General features: G+C 37.2%; 1 protein-coding gene across 5 annotated transcripts in view; it reads right to left on the bottom strand.

Moving 5' to 3' along the window:
- Nucleotides 1-1,656: 1,656 nt before the first annotated feature.
- Nucleotides 1,657-19,057, bottom strand: part of DDX6 (DEAD-box helicase 6) — a 29,316-nt gene continuing 11,915 nt past the window's right edge. For 4 of the 5 annotated variants that reach the window (XM_087821500.1, XM_087821501.1, XM_087821499.1 and 1 more), the window contains exons 5-14: nucleotides 17,159-17,288; nucleotides 15,834-15,980; nucleotides 13,546-13,640; nucleotides 12,297-12,419; nucleotides 11,666-11,794; nucleotides 10,047-10,163; nucleotides 8,254-8,317; nucleotides 4,320-4,421; nucleotides 3,605-3,787; nucleotides 1,657-2,374 (exon numbers count right to left, since the gene is read on the bottom strand). In XM_087821500.1, the coding sequence (XP_087677626.1) occupies nucleotides 3,612-3,787; nucleotides 4,320-4,421; nucleotides 8,254-8,317; nucleotides 10,047-10,163; nucleotides 11,666-11,794; nucleotides 12,297-12,419; nucleotides 13,546-13,640; nucleotides 15,834-15,980; nucleotides 17,159-17,288 (1,083 nt within the window). In that variant the 3' untranslated portion in view covers nucleotides 1,657-2,374; nucleotides 3,605-3,611. Of the gene's footprint in view, nucleotides 2,375-3,580; nucleotides 3,788-4,319; nucleotides 4,422-8,253; nucleotides 8,318-10,046; nucleotides 10,164-11,665; nucleotides 11,795-12,296; nucleotides 12,420-13,545; nucleotides 13,641-15,833; nucleotides 15,981-17,158; nucleotides 17,289-19,057 lie in introns of all 5 variants that reach the window. The other variant, XM_016207695.2, reaches the window with a different exon arrangement.

Below are 19,057 nucleotides of genomic sequence, written 5' to 3'. Positions count from 1 at the left end.
AATGATCCCTCTTATCTTGCCAGAGGTGGGGGAGAAAAAGAGCTGCATCAGTACATGGCAAGTTGTTTTTCTTTTGGTCAAAAGTTGATGCCTTTTAAATTCCCTCCCCCCATCCCTCCCTGGAAAAAAAAGTTACTCCTTAATTAGGGCTTGTATTTAGTTGCCAACATTGGCTGGATAGAAGAACCTATGTGGCTTGGACACCAAATAAATGAGCTTATTCTTTTTTGGGTTTGTACTGTGCAGCTCTTGCTACAGTTTTTAAGGAGTTAGGGCTATGTCTGATCAGGAGGCATCTGCAGGATTTTGATCTTCAAGGAATTTTGGGTGAGTCACAAATATGTTTAGAACTAGACTGAGTCAAAAAAGCAACTTTGAGTAACTGATTTCTTTATCCAGATGAGTTAAGCATGAAGCTTAGGCAGGACTGTTTTAGGACTTCAAAAAACAATGAAATGTGGAAACCAAATTTTAAGAATTTATTTTGCTTCTTAACCCTAGATGCCTCCTGATTGACCTAGTATACTGGGTTAAAAGGGCATTAAAAACATTGTTTAAAAAAAGTTCACTGGTTTGATTCATCTCACTCCTTTTGCCTGGAGATCAGGCCAAACATCAAGCATGTTGGGAGGGGCACAATTTAATGCAACACTATTGACTGTAAAGCATTTGCCAGCAATTTACAATGCAAAAATGATAATTCTTGTCACAAAGCTAGAGGATGGCAAGCAGCTTGCTGCAGCATTAAAGTTAACAGCTCTCAGGGGTTGCCCATTCCTGCAAGTTTATGTATCAAGGTGAGCAGAGGGCAACACACTTACACAGTACAGGAGGCAATCCACAGAAATTAAGCTCCAGAACTGCTAACCTTACCAAAGCCAGTACTGGCTAACATCATGAAATGCAAATCCAAGCTTTATACATATCCTGCTCAGACACTGCCACTCAACTGAATTCCCACACTGCAAGGCAGATGAATCTTTGTCCCCTTTTGCAGAGCTTAAAAAGTTTCTCAAACTTTTAAAAAGGGGGAAGAAGCAAAATCAGAGAGAGCTTCTCAAAAACACCACCATGAATTATAGGTTTTTGAAGTTTCCTTGCTCCCCCTGGCAGGCCTCCTCTAAAGGTACTAGAGATAGTGTGGCAGCAAACAGTGAAGATTTCTGGGGCCCTTTTCCAACATAGGGTCCCCACAGGAGTCTGCTCTCTACAGTAAGAGGTCCAAGTACTTCTTAGAATTTAGTGTTGCGGAAAACTGAGCCCCTCTCATCTTTAGCTGCTCCCATAATCACTCTAATCCCCTTAATCCCAGCAACCTTCATCCAAAAAAAAATAATATATATATATATATATATATATGTATATATATATATATGAACCCAGAAAAAAAACGTATTTACAAAGTTTATACAAGTATACACACCCAATTTTCTATGGGACACGCTTTGCCACAGAGGAAAGAGGGTCAAGGCTGACATGTCTACACATCAAGTGCCATAACTGCTAAGGAGGCGTATGTAAACCAGTCTTTAGTGTTCTGCTGTAGAGCACAAAGGCTTGTCATATGGCTCCTGCAATGACAGACTGCTCTTTCCTTTGCGAGCGATGATGTTGCTTGCATCTACTCGGCCCAGAAGAAATTTTTACTTGGGATTGTTTTGTTTTTTTAAATACATGTATTTACAGTGCGGATGAACTGCAGTTGCATATCAACTCCTCCACTTAAAGAAAAAAAATGATGTTTAACTTTACTGTGATACGTTTCATCTTTCAGCCCTGGGCTTGAGTATTGGGTAGAAAGAGAAGAGAGAGACTTCAACATGAAACCAAAATGAAAAAAAGTTTTAAAAAGAAAATAGGAAAGAATTACTATTGTTGATTCCTTGGGCTGCGTCTAAAAGATGATATTCTGAATGGTCTCATAGCATAAGGCACTTCGCACAAATAAGTAATAAGCTCTTCAGGCTTAAAAAATGGATGAGGAGCCAGGGAGAAGTTGACATGCACTTGAGCCAGCTGCTGGGGATTCTGGAATCACAGGCGGGCGTGTGTTCATCAAGGTTCTTCTCTTTTAGGGTCTCTCCCCTTCTCTTTTCTCTCCTCCTTCCTTGTCCCCCTTCCCCAGAAAACATTTTTAAAAAACCAGCAGTTAGTGCAACTAATGTTCAGTCAGCACACAGTGCAAACAAGTGGAACAAAAAAGGTAAATTCCTTCTTTTCAGCTTTTTTCTCTTCACCAGTTAAAAGAAAAAAATGTCTGAGTTCTTTTAAGTCTTCATAGTTCCAAAATAAAAGTTGAAAAACCCACAAAGAGAAGAGCATCCCCCCAAAATGATGTGTCACAGATCCAAACAAGCCGTTAGTTTGTCAAAGCCTAAAGAAAGAAGAAACCTAAAATTAACATTTGTGAAAGCAACATGAACTAGGCTATGTAGGTTCCTACAAGCGCCATCCCAAAGGCTCTCTGTATAGCATCTACTGAACTTCTTCTGCCCACTGCAGAATCCACGCGGGATTAAGGAATTTCTGCCAGCCATTCTAAAAACAGAACGAGCACCTGATAATTCTGGCAAAAGCCAGCAGTCATTCACAACACAAATCAACTTTTTTTAAACTCACACAAACTTAATAAATAGCCTACTAATATACTAGAGCAAACACTGGCTAGTTTTACATTTGAGGATTTTGACATTTAAATTTTTTAAAAAGTGAAGAGTAATTTGAAAAGTCTAAAAACAACAAGTAAAATGTTCATTGCTAATTTGGAAATCACCCTTCAAATTAAATCAGATTTTCCTTAGGAAAAAACTCCACAATAGTCTCCTTTCCTTTACGTTGAACCTTGTTTTGAGCATTTCTACCAGAGCCCAACAGTCACCCAAAGACGAATGAGAGGGTGGTGGAGAAAACCGGAGTGGGCATTTAAAAGGGATAGTGATCCTCATAACATGGTTACACATTTGGCAATAAGGTATCATAGGTAACTTAACCTGACTTATTGAGGTACCTATCTAAAAGAGTGAATTGCAACAGAGATATGACTGAATGATAAACAAAATATTTTCACATTCAAAACTGCTGCAAAAGACTCTATGTTTTCATTATTTTTGAAATCTAAATCTGTGTTAATACTGCTCACATTATCCCATTACTTAGAAAGACTACATTCAAGAATAGTATTTAAGGCCCGGCCAGCGTGGCTCAGCGGTTGAGCATTGACCCAGGATCCAGGAGATTGTGGTTCAATTCCCGGTCAGGGCACATGCCCGGGTTGCGGGATCAATTCCCGGTGGGGTAAGTGCAGGAGGCACCCGGTCAATGACTCTCTCATCACTGATGTTTCTATATCTCCCCCTTCCTCCTCTCTCTGAAATCAATAAAGACATTTAAAAAGACAACAACAGTATTTACGGATTTTATAATGCGACAGACCACAACTTCACCCAAGAGATGTCTGTTTTACTGTCATTTATGCCAACAAGTGGTTTAACCTATATTGCTATTATGTATGCTGGGACATCAAATTTCCCCCACGAAAGAAGATCTCAATTTCTTTCCTTTCTTTAAACATTATGCTCACTTAGCTATTCGGTAGGGTACGCACATGCTTGTTATGGTTTGTCATCTTCTACAGGCTCACTGTGGTATTCTGCCACATATAGGCTCTTGTCAATGTTGCTTGGGATAGGTTTAATTTCTGTTCCCAGCTGCTCCTCAATACTTTTCAGGTTGAAGCGATCATCATAGGTGATCAAGTTGATAGCTAAGCCAAGATGACCAAAGCGACCTAACAACAAGAAAAAAACCAAAAGACATTTTTTAATTAATTAAAAAAGGAGTTAAATTATGAGAATATGAATGTTTATGTTTATAAGCGTCAAAACCATACAGGATTAATGTTTTTGTTCAGTGCCATTCTGGGAATACGAAGCCCCATTTTCTAGTCTCCTTATATTCACATTACTTCAGGTTTTACAGCCTAAAGTAGTACTCGATTTGCCTTTTCCAAAGGACAAAATGGATGTTTATTTATGTCAGGTGTTGCCAAAAATGCACTTACTAACCAGTCGTTGCAGAATGCACCATCTAATGAGAAAAGTGAGGTTATCCTTTGTGAATTTTATCTCAAGTTACGCATATGGTAGTTAACTTTTCTTAAGTGTTCTAAAACAAGAAATTAAGTCTTAAATACCAAACTATATTAGTTTTAATTCACTGTTCTCATTGCTGCCACACTCTACTCTACACAAAAATCCTCCACAAAATTTAGTGATTAAACATCTCCAAAAAACTTCCACAAACATCTTTTTTTCCCTTACCTGATCTTCCAATACGATGGAGATAGGTCTCTGCCAGCTTTGGGAAGTCGAAGTTTATTACCACATTCACAGCTTGTATATCAATACCTCGGGTAAACAAATCTTAAAAACAACAAAAACCTCCGTTATTACTTTCAATGTTTTAGCATTTAAACAATTTTAAGCATTTAAACATGTGTCTTTGTACCATAGTACTATTTAACAGATATTTCTAGTAAAACCTAAATTTAATTCATTTCACTTAGTAATTCAAATGCACTTTCAAATTGCTCGCATTACCTTTCACGCATGTTATCATAAATAACTTTCTGCTCACAAGGTGTCTTTGCCCAGTTCTATAAAAAAATTTTAGAAAATGGCCTAAAGTAATTGCAAATACAGGAAGAGACCAGGATACTGGTAAACTCATAAATGAGTCTCAGGAATTTTATTTTCTTTAGTCTGTTTTTCTGCTGAATTATTTATAATAGGTCTGAGGTAAGCTAATCCCGCAATTACTAAGCTAACTTAGGCTCTGCAAACTATAAATACAAACACCAGGCTAATAACTAGGTTTCCCTGCTTCTATCGGCTCCACACAACTAAATAATCCATGATGGTCAGAATAGTGTTTCTAAAATACTACTTTGACTTTATACCTCATTGCTTTAAATTGCCTCCAGATAAAATTTAAAATTGACATTCAAGGCCCTCCACTCTAATATTTTGGTCTTAACATACTTTCCTAACACATCTCAAACCTTCCTCTCTACCAAACTCATCCACTTATCCTTCCTTGAATATGTCTTAGACCTCTATGGATCACTTCTGACACCAGTCCCCTAACTTAAACTTATCTAGTTTATAAAGCCAGTTAAAATTCCATCTATTCTCAGATAACCTCAGCAAGACACTCCCGTCCTACGAAAATTTAGGCTTGCTTACTACACAGTTGACTCAAACAGCGTGGGGGAGGCCTACCAAAAATCTGCGTATAACTTGACCCCCCAAAATTTAACTATTAATGTAGCTTACTATTGACTGGAAGGTTTACCAATAACATAGTCGATTAACACATACTTTGTATGTTTTATATACTGTGTTCTTACAATAAAAAATTTTCCTTGCAGTTCAAATCCATGTTGTTCAAGGATCACCGGTGTACATTCCTCTCATTTGCAAATTGCCTTTACTCCCTATAGATCCAGACCAAGGCCTGTCTTTGTAAATAAAGTTCGGTGTTTTGGGGTTCTTTGTTAATCCTCACCAGAGGATATTGTTTCACTGGATTTTTTTAGATGAGGAAGAGGGGGAGGGGGAGAGAAACATCAATGTGAGAGACGATTGGCTGCCTCCTGCATGCCCCCCAACCAGGGCCAGGGATCAAACCCAAAACCCAGGCACGTGCCCCGGACCAGGAATTGATCTCTCGACCCTTCTGTGGGTGGGCCAACGTTCCAACCACTAAGCAACACTGGCCAGGGCTATAACTAAAGTTTTACAGCCACATGGCTATGCCCATTTGTTTATATACCATCTAAGGGTACTTCTGAGTTACAATGGCAGAGCTGAATAACTCATAACAAGACAACATGGTGTGCAAAGTCTAAAATACTTACTATCCGTCACTTTACAGAAAAAGTGTGCAGGTCCTGTCTTAGACTCTTAATGTTGTTTTCACCTTTTTTTGGAAAAAATCCTCACCTGAGGATGTTTTTTCCATTGATTTTCAGAGAGAGTGGAAGGGACAGAGAAACATCAATGTGAGAGAGACACATCAACTGGTTGCCTCCTTCACTCACTCCAACCAGGGCTGGGGATCGAGCCTGCAACGAAGGTACATGCCCTTTGGCTAGAATTGAACCAAAAACCTTTGTCTGAGGCCTGATGCTCTAACCACTGAGCCAAGCAGGCTAGAAATGTTTACCTTTTTATCACTGATTAAACCACTTCTCCTTGAAGGGGTGGTACTTTGCATGTATTTTGTTTATACATTTTATACTTGGTACTCAGTACTTATTTAATGATATATTATTGTTCTGAAAAACCAGAAAGAAAGCACTGACCCTTTAAAAACCTGAGGGCAACCTTGCAAGTAATGATTAAAAATAAAACCCATTAACAACAATAATTCGTATCAGTGTATAAGTACAAACAACATTTTTTTGGAAAAAAATATTTCTCCCCCTGGCGAGGTAGCTCAGCCGGTTAGAGCATCATCCCGAAACACCAGGGTTGAGGGTTTGATCCTCGGTCAGGACACATACAAGCAGCAACCAATGAATGCATAAATAACTGGAACAACAAATTGATGTTTCTCTCCCCACCTCCCCTCTAAAATCAATAAATAAAATTAAGAAAAAATGTATTTCTCAAACAGGGAAATGCTTAATAGCAAATGACACCTTCCATTTGCCTATACATTCCAAATTTGCTCAACAATTCTAAACATTTCACTGATAATTTCCTCATCTAGATTATAGGCTCCCCAAATATAGGAAGCATGTATACACTTTAAAAATTTTTAATGTGGTAAAATACATGTTACATAAAATTGGGGAGCAAATATTTTCGCAGCACCTAGCCAAGTATTTAGCAAAGAGTAAACATTTGTTGAATACCAATATATATACACACATATATATGTATATATATATTTAAATATATCTTTATTTCAGAGAGAGAAAGGAAGAGAGATAGATAGAAACCTCAATGAGAGAGTCATTGATCGGATGCAGCCCGCAACCCGGGCATGTGCCCTGACCGGCAATCAAACCCTGATCTCCTGGATCCTAGGTCAATGCTCAACCGCTGAGCCACGCCTGGCTGGGCTCAATAAATATTTTTTGAATAAACTACAACAAATACTTGTCCAGAATTCAGTTAAAGCATCCCCATTTGCAGATTTAAAAATGCCATAGAAGAAAGAGGTAGTTGCCTAAGGTCTTATGGTTAGGGCTAAAACAAAGGTAGGACTTGGGCCGTAGTCTTAAAATTCTAGGAGTCTAGTATTCTTTCCACTTAACCAAATATTTTCTATTTTGAATACTACAATATATTTAAAGGTAAAAATGTTTATAAATGTGAACATAAATGTATTAATTCACAGCTATATTAACTTTCCTTCAAGTGTAAGGCAGAGAAACAAGATAAATGGGAAGGTAGGTATGCAAGATATTTGATAGGCTCTTATCTATCAGATATCAAAGACATTTGATAGACTCCTTTTTTAAACTCTTGTAAATTAATAAATTTAATATTCTGCTAGAAAATTTTGAAGTTTATTTTCTACAGCATCATTTTTAAAAACACAAACCTTGAAATACTTTAAATCTTGATATGAATACACATGTAAAAATTCAAATAATATACTTACGGTTTAACTTTGTGTATACCTCAATGATTTTTAAAAATTCTAGGTTCTCTCTACCCAGATTATTAATCTTATACCAATATAAAATTATATTCCTAGTAAAAGATGGGAGGATACCGAATCCATTTGCTTTGTCTAATCTGATTGTCCACCTCCCTCCCTGGCGTTTTTCTTCATGTACTGAAAATACAACAAAATTCTGACTAGTCCGCTACTGGCAAAAAAAAATTTTTAAAGCTACAATAAACAACTTCTAAAACATAGATGGCTTCATAATAGGATTCACTTTGTGTATGCTATATGTAATTCACTCCTGTATGCTAAAACTATTCAGAAAACACAAAAATTCCAAAATTGGTTGAAAAGGTAGGTAAGGCATGAGCGCCAGAAGAAGTCTTCTGCAGTTTCAGATATGGAACCTAATTTCAGGAGTTAACTACAGCTCATTCTCAACTTCAGAACTTCTAGAAGTGGTACTAGGGTGAGCTAGGCTATGTCACAGGCTCCTATTAAGTAATATGGAAGAAAAGCAGAGCAGAACTAGGGAAAAAGCAATGGGTAAAAGAAATAGAAAATACTTACCAGTGCAAACAAGATTGCGGCATAAGCCATTTCGGAAATCATGAAAGACACGATTTCGATGTTCCTAGGCACAAAGCAATGCATTAATCAAATGATTAAAACTCATACACATAGCCCAAAATTTCCCACTATTTCTCCTATACAAAATTTGTTTACACAAATGAGAGATGAGCCAATTCACAATATACATATATTAAAAAGGTTAAAAAACCACCACAAACTGGTTTCCCATGGGAATAAATAAGCAACTAATAGATATCTATATGTAGCATTTATTTTAACACAAAGGTATTTATAGTTTTTGCTGGGGTGGATTTTAAGTGACAATTTTCACCATGTTTTTGTATATATACACTTTAAAAATGTTTCAAACAGATGATGCCAAAAGCTTGGCTTGACCAAAACATCATCTCTTTACCTTTTTAGTAATTATATACAAAAACTAAAACTAGCTACTTTCCAATTAAAAAAACAAAACAAAAACATATACAATGACTAGGAAAAGTGATAAATCTAGCATCTGGTAAACTGGCTTATCTTTTCTTTCTTCTTTTTTTAGTGTGTTTTTACTGATTTCAGAGAGAGGGAGAGGGAGAGACAGACAGAAACATCAATGATGAAAGAGAATCACTGATCCCTGCCTCCTGCACGCCCCCCACTAGGATTAAGCCCCTGACCAGGAATCGAACTGTGATGATCAATCACTGAGCCATCCAGCCAGGCATTGGCTCATCTTTTCAGCACAACAGTCTTCCATTTTAAATATTCTCCTCAGCTTAATACATTCATTTCCTGTGATAATTTCTAATTACTAGGTGCCTACATGGTGGTATCTGATCCATGACATTAAGCTTCTTTGAAAACCAAATGTGAGTTGACTAAGTTCTTAACCTTGACAAGTCTATAGAAACTGCTTTCTTTTCCTGCAATTTCAGTTATAGTTAGTACACACACGAAATGTCCTTAGTTTTGAATTTATTCTCTGCTAAATCAAGTTCAGAAATTTAGAGATCCCATCCTTTTCTTAAGGCAAATAGTAATGGGAAAAATATCTGAGCTGAGGTGGTACACAGAAAGATTAAAAAATAGAGTTGTGTTGTCCAAGAGAACCTTTTGCAATAATGGAAATGTACTGTAGCTGTACTGTCGAAAACTGTAGTTGCTTGTGACATGTTATGAGGCACTTGAAATGTGGTGTAACTGTAAATTGTAAAATGAAATTGTAAATTTTATTTCACTTTAACTCAAATTGCCACATGTGGCTAGAGATTATTATATTAAATAGTGTAAACCTAGAGATTACCTAGGGAAAGAAAGTAATAAAGTCTCACATCTGTTATTACGCTTGACAACTGACAAACATCAGTACATCATTTCAATCTTCCTTGTGAGATTATTACCCCTATTTCATAGTTAAAAAACTGAGCCTCCAAGAGGTTAAAAATGTAGGGTCCTTCACCTACTAAAGAATAATTGATTTTTTCATTTTTTTTTAACATGTCTTTATTGATTTCAGAGAGAATAAGGGGGAGAAACATCAACGATGAGAGTCATTGATCGGCTGATGCCTACCCGCCCCTACTGGGGATCAAGCCCAAAAGCTGGGCATGTGCCCTGACCAGGAATCGAACCATCTCCTGGATCATAGGTCAATGCTCAACCGCTGGACCACGCCAACTGGGCGAATAATTTATTCTTAAACTCAAAATTTGGAGGAGCATTAAAACAAAACCCAAGAGATTCTTAGAAAAACGTATTTTAAAAATCTGTGCACATTCTAGTTTTATACTCACCTGCCTCATTTTAGCATGGATATAGAAGCAAGAATAACCCAGTTGAGAAATCTTCTTGGCTAGCAATTCAACTCGCTGAGAGGAGTTACAGAAAATGATCGACTGGTTTATCTGAAGCTGAACACAGGGAAAAAAGACATAAGGGTTTTGAAAAAACACACATTTACTTTGCACATCTTGAAAATATTGACTGGCAAATAAATGTTAAAACCATAATCTATGACTTAGTCTTATGATTCAAAAGATGCAAAACTCTCCAAATTATAAATACTATTCATTTACTTATTATCTGTAGATAACATAATTTTAATTGTAGTAGAGTATATTTCATAAGGGCACACGATTGCCAACAAGAGTAAAATACAGCCAATTCTCATCATTTGTGGCAGTTATATTCTTTCAAGTTGCTACAAACACTAAATTAGAGAATACAGAACCACTGCTCCTAGAAGAAACACAGGGTAGTTCCCGTGAGCCTCTGGTCATAAGTTTTTTGTTTTTTTTAAAAATTGATTTTAGAGAGAGGAAAGGGGAGAGAAACATCCATCAGCTGCCTCCCTCATGTGCCCTGACCGGAGATCAAGCCTGGAACCTGAGTGTATACCCTGACCTGGAATCAAACCTGCCACCTTTGGTGCATGGGAGGACGCTCCAACTGAGCCACACCGGCCAGGGCTGGTGATGAGTGTTTCATCAATGAATCAATAGAAAACCTTGTTACTGTTTAAAGACACCTTATTTACTCATGGCCAACAGCACCATAACTCAAGCCTGTACAAAGTTTAATACACATTTTCTCTGCAAAGCAGTCTTCTTGTACTTTGGTGCACTAGACAGCACTTTAGCACTATGCTTAAGGGCGCCTTTAAAAAATGAGATGAACAAAAAAGGGCACAAAAATGCAAAAAAAAAAAAAAAAAAAGGGGATTAGGTAGGCCATGAAAAGAACAATGGTATATGGTATGAGGACTGAAACAAGAAGGCCGTGTTGCCGTGTTTGACCTCAGTCGGGAATATGCACAGTGACTCAAACTTTTCACCGTGTCCTGCATGTCCACAAATGACCTCGAGAGCAAGCAAGTACTGATTTGTCGTGACAAATAAATTTTGGCAAGTAGGCGAATTTGCAAATACAGAATCTGTAAATAATGGGGACTGACTATAATTAGTGCAAATAATGAGGATCAACTGTAATTAAGGTCAGACTATTTTAGAATTAAATTAAAAGTGCCTGTGACTTGTCAATTATACCCTATTCAACTGAAACTGCCTTTTAGGAAAAGCTAAGGACATTTTTTTAACATTTAAAGTGACAGTGAAACTGATAGTTGCCTGTTTTTGCCCAGCTGGCATGGCTCAGTGGTTTGAGCGTGGACTCATGAACCAGGAGATCGTGGTTCAATTCCCGGTCAGGGCACATGCCTGGGTTGCTGGCTCGATTCCCAGTAGGGGGTGTTCAGGAGGCAGCCGATCAATGATTCTCTCTCATCATTGATGTTCCTACCTCTCTCTCTCCCCCTTTCTCCTCTGAAATCAATAAAAACATATTTAAATAAATATTGTCTGTCTTCTTGGGTTAAGTAATGGAAAACTTTCAGCAGCTGAAACCTCTTACTTACCCTTGAGAAAAGCGTGTTGAGGCAGTGTACTTTTTGGCGCTCAGTTACATATGCGTAGTACTGGGTTACTCCCTTCAAAGTTAGTTCCTCCATCAGGTTAATCTCATAGGGTTTCTGCAAATGGGAATTCTGAAAAAAGAAGTTTTATTCTTAAGTGAAAGCAGAGTGTATCTGTTAAACTCAAAGTATATCCTATACATCTGTCTGATAAACTCTTGATAAGGATGCAGCTCTCTTCAAAACAAATATACATAATCTGTTATGGAAGAAATAAATTACAATAAAATGGGAGATCTCAACAGTCATATACGTAGCTAAGTTACTATTCTGTACTTTGTGTACAGCATTATGCTGTAATCAAGTTATCTAGCATCAATGGTTATGTCAGCCTGACACCAAAAACTAAGTGAACGATGAATAATTTAATCAAATTACTATTATAGCTTTTAAAAAATTCAGTTAATTTATGCACAAACCATAAATGATCAGCTAAAAAAAAAAGGGAAACAGCCAAAACGTGAAATAATCAGCCCAAAGTATAGACTGATAAATAAGATGTAAATTACAAACAAAGGTATGTTCACAGGCAAGAGGATGGCACTGCTTCCAAGTACATCTGTTTTATACTCACCATGAACTTCTGTACACTAAGAGGGAAAGTAGCAGAATATAATAAAATCTGTCTGTTTTTAGGTAGCGTGAGAATAATATCCTCCATTATCTGCACAAAATCCTGTGACAGCAACTTATCTGCCTGCAGTACAAAGAGAAGACCATTTTAAAAATAATCAAATAATGTCAAGGTCCTTGGTTAACAAGCCATCATCTAACAAGAGCACTCAGGGAACGTTCCTGGTTGTGAACATCAAGTTCTCTACAACACCACATAATCCAACAGCACCAAGACTAAAGTCCAGCGATTCAGAAGGGGGAGAGGTCTGTAATACCCATCTTCAGGGGGTAGGGGGGAACCCCAGACAGATAGAATCCTTGTACATCCATAACAGAATTTTAATGTGATTTCCATTAAAGAGGCAGTATGCTATACTGCTTAAAAGTACAGGCTGCAGAGTCCAATTACCTGGATTGAAACCTTGTTTCCTTCATTTATTTACTATGTTGGAAGGTTGCTTTACCAATCAACACTTCACATTCCACAACTTTTAAATTAGGGTGTTTGTACTCACTGTAGTAACTACTCTACAGGATACTTATCTTACAAGGTTGTTGCAAAAATTAAACTTAAGAAAAACATGTAAAGCACTTAGTGTTAGCACACAGTGAATAAATGTTCTCTCTCATTACTCAAAAAAAAAAACACAAAAAAACACCCAAGAAAGCCTCATCTGAATTAGACCATGATCAACCTGATGTAGCTATCTAAAAGGCAGACCAACTAGAAAAGTAACTTTATTTCAATATATTAACATACTGTATGTATAAACGCTACCAGAGCCCAAGGACACAGAGTTAAATTCTTAAAAGGCACTTACTTCCTGGTGAGATAACACATGTAACACAGACCAAAAAAACAAATACAAAGTATTATATACTAAATGAGGGGTTAGAGACATTACATGCCTTTTAAGATGTATCACTGAATGGAGAGAGACTTAGAATGACCTTGGTTTAAGGTTATTCAACAACCTCTCATCTTGGAAAAATAAAACCCAAACTATCTGGCATCCTAAAAAGGCACAAGACTGAACTATTCCTATAAATGCCTATCATCTATAAGCAAATTAGTCTGAACTGACAAAAGTCATGTGTTTAGTAGGAGGTCATAAAACACAAAGAACCTTTGCTTCATTCGCCAACAGTTTTATAAACAAAGCTCAGAATAATACAGAATAGCATCTTTCCAAATGAAGAGACATTACCTCATCCAATACTATCATCTGGACATGATCAACCTTTGCTACTCCTTTCTTGATAAGATCCAGGATTCTCCCAGGAGTAGCTATTACCACGTGCACTACACAAGATTAGAAAACATGAATTCTCATTAATTCTATTATTTGGGGCTGGGGATCTAGTGCGCAACTGAGGTACGTGCCCTTGAACCCAGGACCCTTCAGTCCATAGGCCAATGCTCTAACCACTGAACCAAACCGGCCAGGGCTCTCATTAATTTTAGCTTGGCAAAAAGGATGCAGTAAAGGTTTGTATACATATATAAACCTTTAAAATGTATATACATTTTTTTAATCAGAAACATTGTTGTAGAGGTAGGAATTCAATAGTCCCTCCCTATCCCCAGTTTCACTTCCCATGGTCAAATGCAATCTAAAAATATTAAATGGAAGATTCCAGAAATAAACAATTCATAAGCTTCAAGTTTCGAGCCATTCTGAGTAGTGATAAAAACTCACCTTCTCGCTCAGTCCTGCCAGGACGTAAATCATCCCTGTCTGGTGTATCTACTAACCACCTGCTAAGTCACTCAGGAGCCATCTAGGTTGTCAGACTGTTGTACCTCAGTGCTTGTGTTCAAACAACACTTATTTTACTTAATTAAATGGCCAGCACAAGAGAGGTGATGCTAGCAATTTGGGTGTGCCAAAGAGAAGCTGGAACATGCTTCCTTTAAGTGAAAAGGTGGAAGTTCTCAACATAACAAAAAAAACTATGTTCAGTTTGCTAAGATGTATAACAAGAATCAGCCTTCTATCCATGAAATTGTGAAGAAAAAGCAGCTTGTGCTAGTTTTGCTGTTGCACCTCAAACTGTCAAAGTTACGGCCACAGTGCATAAAGTGCTTACATTTGTGCGTGACAGATATGAACAGAGAGGGGTCAAATCCTCTTAACTTTTATTACAGTATACTGCTGTAATTGTTCCATTTTATTATTAGTTACTATTGTTAATCTCATACCGTGACCAATTTATAAATTAACCTTTTTATCATAGGGGCATGTGTGTGTGAAAAAAACATAGTACAATATAGGGTTTAGTACTATCCTGTTTCAGGCATCCACTGGGGGAGTGGGGGTCTTAGAACATCTCTCTCCCAGGTAAGGGGGGACTACTGCAGTACAAAGAGGTAAAGATGTGTTTTAGGATATGGATTTCCATTTCATCTTAGGTTGGCTAAGAGAATACTTGTTTGTTTCACCTCTACATGTGGTGGGCTAAAGGTTCCCAAATCACCTGCTCCAAATAAGGGGCGTATTTCCTTGTCTTAGGACAATCCCTAATGAACAACAAAAGGCACACCAGGCTCTCAACTAGAGCAATGGTCCTAAGAAGATGGTTATAAGGATCAAATGAGATAATCATTTTAAATAACTGCAGTATGAAGAATACAGTAATTAATCTGATGACAATTATATGAAATTCTGACTAATATTCTATGTATAATTCTATATATAAGTGGATCTCACTCTTGGTGTTTCATCTGTTTTTTTCACACAATAATGTATCATGGAGAACTCTTCATAAAATGAATACAGATCAGCTTCATTCTTTAATGGCTGTGTGGAATTCCATTCAGGCTATCCTCTGATGTTTAGGTTGTCCCAATTTTTCAAAGATGTACTACAAAAACACACTGTAGTGAACAACCTTGCATTTGCCCAATTTTTTCTTCAAGAAAGATTCTTGAAAATATACATTTATAACTTTGAAATATGCCATCTTGCCCACTATGTTGCAAAACAGGCTATTTTGTCACAAACTCACATTATTGGTTACCAATGTTTTTGGTCTTGCCAATCAGAAAGGCACAATACCAATTTGCTGTTTTTATTTACATTTTAAAAATAAGGTTGAATACCGCTTCAATTACTGTCAATTTGTCTTTTTTCTTGGATAAGACTGTCATTTCCTTTATTCATTTTTCTACTACAATGTTTCTGTTCCTTTTTTTTTTTTTTTTGATTTTGAGACAGGGAGGGGAAAGGAGGAAGGGGGGGAAGAGAGAGAAACATCAATTGATTTCCCGTACCTAGGGATCAAACCCACAACCTAGGTGTGTGCCTTGACCAGGAATCAAACCCGAAACTCTGGTGCACTGGACGACACTCCAACCAACTGAACCACCCAATCGAACCACCCAACCAGGGCCCTTATTCTTAAAACAATTTTTTAATAAGTTATTGAAAGGAAACACCTGTACATGAAATTACACTTAAGAGAGCTAGGCCACCTTATATCAGTTATTTCCTACCTGTATCATCAAGCCTCATAATGTCATCCCGTAAATTGGTTCCTCCTGTGGTTGCCATCACTTTGGCCCCTCCCATGTGTTTGCTGACCTGGATGCAAATTTGACTGACCTGTAGAGCAAGTTCTCTTGTAGGAACAATCACCATTGCTAAAAAATATCAAGCAACAGAGAAAATAGAAAAAAAGAACATATTTTAAGAGTTTAAGAAGCTACAGAAATACTGCCACCCCTTACAATCTATATACTCAGGTATATTAAAAAGTTAAATTATCATAGGCCTAACCAATTCTGAAGTCAAATGAGTAACTCTCCTTAAAAAATATATATATATATTATAGTGTTCCAGATACAAACTTTTCCTCAACAATGTTGCTATGTAAGTCTTGTTCTATTCTTGGTTACAAACCTTTAAAGGTTTCTATGAGTTGGCAACCTGCTCAAAGTTTATTAATTTTTCAGTAAGGGACTCACTAGTCTAAACACCCAAATAGGAAACTCCTACCTCAGGTTCATTTATATCACATAAAGCAGGTAAAGTGAAGATGGGAGAAATGACAATTATAGGTCACGAAAGCTGAAAATTTAAGACAACGCCTTAGAAGTGAAAACTTAATCAGCTTACTCTGGGTACAAGTATGAAAACAGTTCTTCCCTGCTGCCTAAGCTCTTAAAATCCCAAACCACGTGGCTTTAAAGAAAAAAGGTTCATGTTTCTACAAGAAACTTGCAGGCACACAGTTGCCACAGAAACAATAAAGTTCCAGGTTTTTTTCCATTTTATTTTGTTCATCAGATTCCACATATAAGTGAAATCACAGTTCCATAGTTTTTAAGTAGTAACATCAGACGATTTAACTTCTCATGATCTTAGTGCTCCTATCTATAAAGCAATAACTTTGCCTCTCTCACTGGAATGTTGTCAAAACTGTTGTCAAAATAGCCCAGCCAGCATGGTTCAATGGCTGACTGTGGACCCATGAACCAGGAGGCTAGGGTTCGATTCCCTGTCAGGGCACATGCCTGGGTTCCAGGCTCGATACCCAGGAGGGGGCATGTAGGAGGCAGCCGATCAATAACTTTTCATCATTGATGTTTCTCTCTCTCCCTTCCTCTCTCTGAAATCAATAAAAAACATTTTAAAAAAACACAAACTGTTGTCAAAATATTTTATAAAAATATTTTGATAAATTGCAAGTCTCTTTAAAGAGCTGTGAAAAGAGGGTAAACAGTAATTCTAGATTATATCAATTCTAACAACAAAAAAATTATCTTCTACATAGCTCCAAGGTTTAAACTCCTATTTTTAGTTTAAACAAACAACTAACCTTGTATATTGTCCTTCTTCAGGTCTAGCCGTTCAAGTAAGGGAATGAGGTAGGCACCACTCTTGCCTGTTCCATTTTTTGCTCTAGCTAAAATATCCCTACCAGATAAAGCAATGGGAATGCTCTCCTCCTAAAAGAGACAAGACAATGCAAATTACTTGAGTAAAACTGCAAATTCTCGCTGAAAATACACTGAAGGTATACCACTTCGGTACTGCTTAAACTGTCTTGTATCTTTGCACTTTATAAGTAAAGACCAAGTAAATTAGTAGGACCAGTCAATATCACATCATTATCAACCAGTATTTAGCAAAACTGTTCATAGAATACTTATTAAATTGTATCCCAATGTAATAAAACTGTACATGTAAGTGTGTATGGCCAAGGAAGCTGAGCATCAACAACAAAGAGAACAAAGAAAGGAGAAACTGGGGCTGACACATAAATAGAGAGAAAAAAGCAAAAGACAGTTCACAAAAACTGGAGGAAAAAAATGACAAACATAAAGCGAAGGCTTTATATGCTATTTTAATACTAATAAACCAATTTTAGTGAAAAATTGTAGCTTGGACGACTTATCCTTGCATAAAGCAGGAATAGGGTGGAAAAGTTTAACCACAGACCCTACTTGATATTTATTCATTATATCCATAAACCTCCAATATCTGTCTCACAGACAACTTCTGTCCTGAAATGTGCTCAAATGGAGAATCAAATCTATTCCAGTTACCTCAATCCATGGTCACATCACTGAGGATGACTCTCATTTTCTTGTTTAAATTGCTTTGTCATTAGTGTTTTGCAGAAGACAACAATACTTCCTATTAACTCTGGACAAATTTCCCAGACAATAAGAAGGAGTCTGAGCAATTACTGAAAATTAAATACACACATAAACTAAATAGGCAGAAAAAGTATAAATAGGGAGGAAGCAGAACATTCCTGTTTCTAAAAAAAAAAGTTTTAATTTCTAAAACTAAAAAATTAGGAAAATAAATTAGAAAAGAGATCCATAATCATTGTAATTATTAGTTCTTTCTATGCCTAAGCTAATGACCAAAAGAAATCTCTCTAGCACTTTAAAATTTCTATTGTAGAAATATCTAAGTCATAAGCATAATGACTTCTATTTCCTATCATGACACTCATTCTACCTAGAACTCCAATCACAGGGGTGAGATTGGTTCCATATGGTAATACCTGACACAGCTGCCAGACTGAAAATGGTCCAGTGACAATACCGTTATCTTGGTCCTATAACCAGCATTACACAGTGTGCTTATTATGGTAAAGCAGGTCAAAGAAGAAACCTTGGCTTTGACCATTTTTAACCTCTTCCCTCGTACTTTGAGTCAACTCCGTTAATCTTCCGTTGTTCTGGAGACCCATTACCACCTTACCGCCACTGGTTCATTCTCTTCAGTGGCTTTTTAAAAAATTGATTGATTTTGGGGGGGGGGGGGGGGGAGGGAGAGAGAAACACTGATTTGTTGCTCTACTTATTCATGCATACATTGGTTGTGCCCTAACTGGAGATCAAACCCACTACCTTGGTGTATCAGGAGGACGCTCTAAACAACTGAGCTACCCAGCCAGGGCCTCTTCTATGGTTTTTGAACAGACCATCTGCACACTACTCAGTTCTATAGCAAAAAAAAAGGGGGGGGGAGAGTGTGGGGGCCTAGATGGTCTCCAAAGGTCTTCTAATGATTTTCTGAACCAGGTCCTTTAAAACTATAAAAATTTTCAATGAAGTCAGGCAGGGTAGAATTATATTGGGGGTATCCTAACTCACAATTTGGGTATGTGTTTTGATTTAGATTGAGGCCACTGACTTCTAAATTCCTCTGCTTTCTTTGACAGGGCTTATGCACTACAGACATGAAGTAAGGCTTTAAC

This window comes from Miniopterus natalensis, chromosome 11 (assembly GCF_054644295.1).
Source record: "Miniopterus natalensis isolate mMinNat1 chromosome 11, mMinNat1.hap1, whole genome shotgun sequence".
NCBI lineage: Eukaryota > Metazoa > Chordata > Mammalia > Chiroptera > Miniopteridae > Miniopterus > Miniopterus natalensis.
Note: the sequence above shows the minus strand (reverse complement) of the source record. Positions and strands in the feature narration are given on the sequence as shown.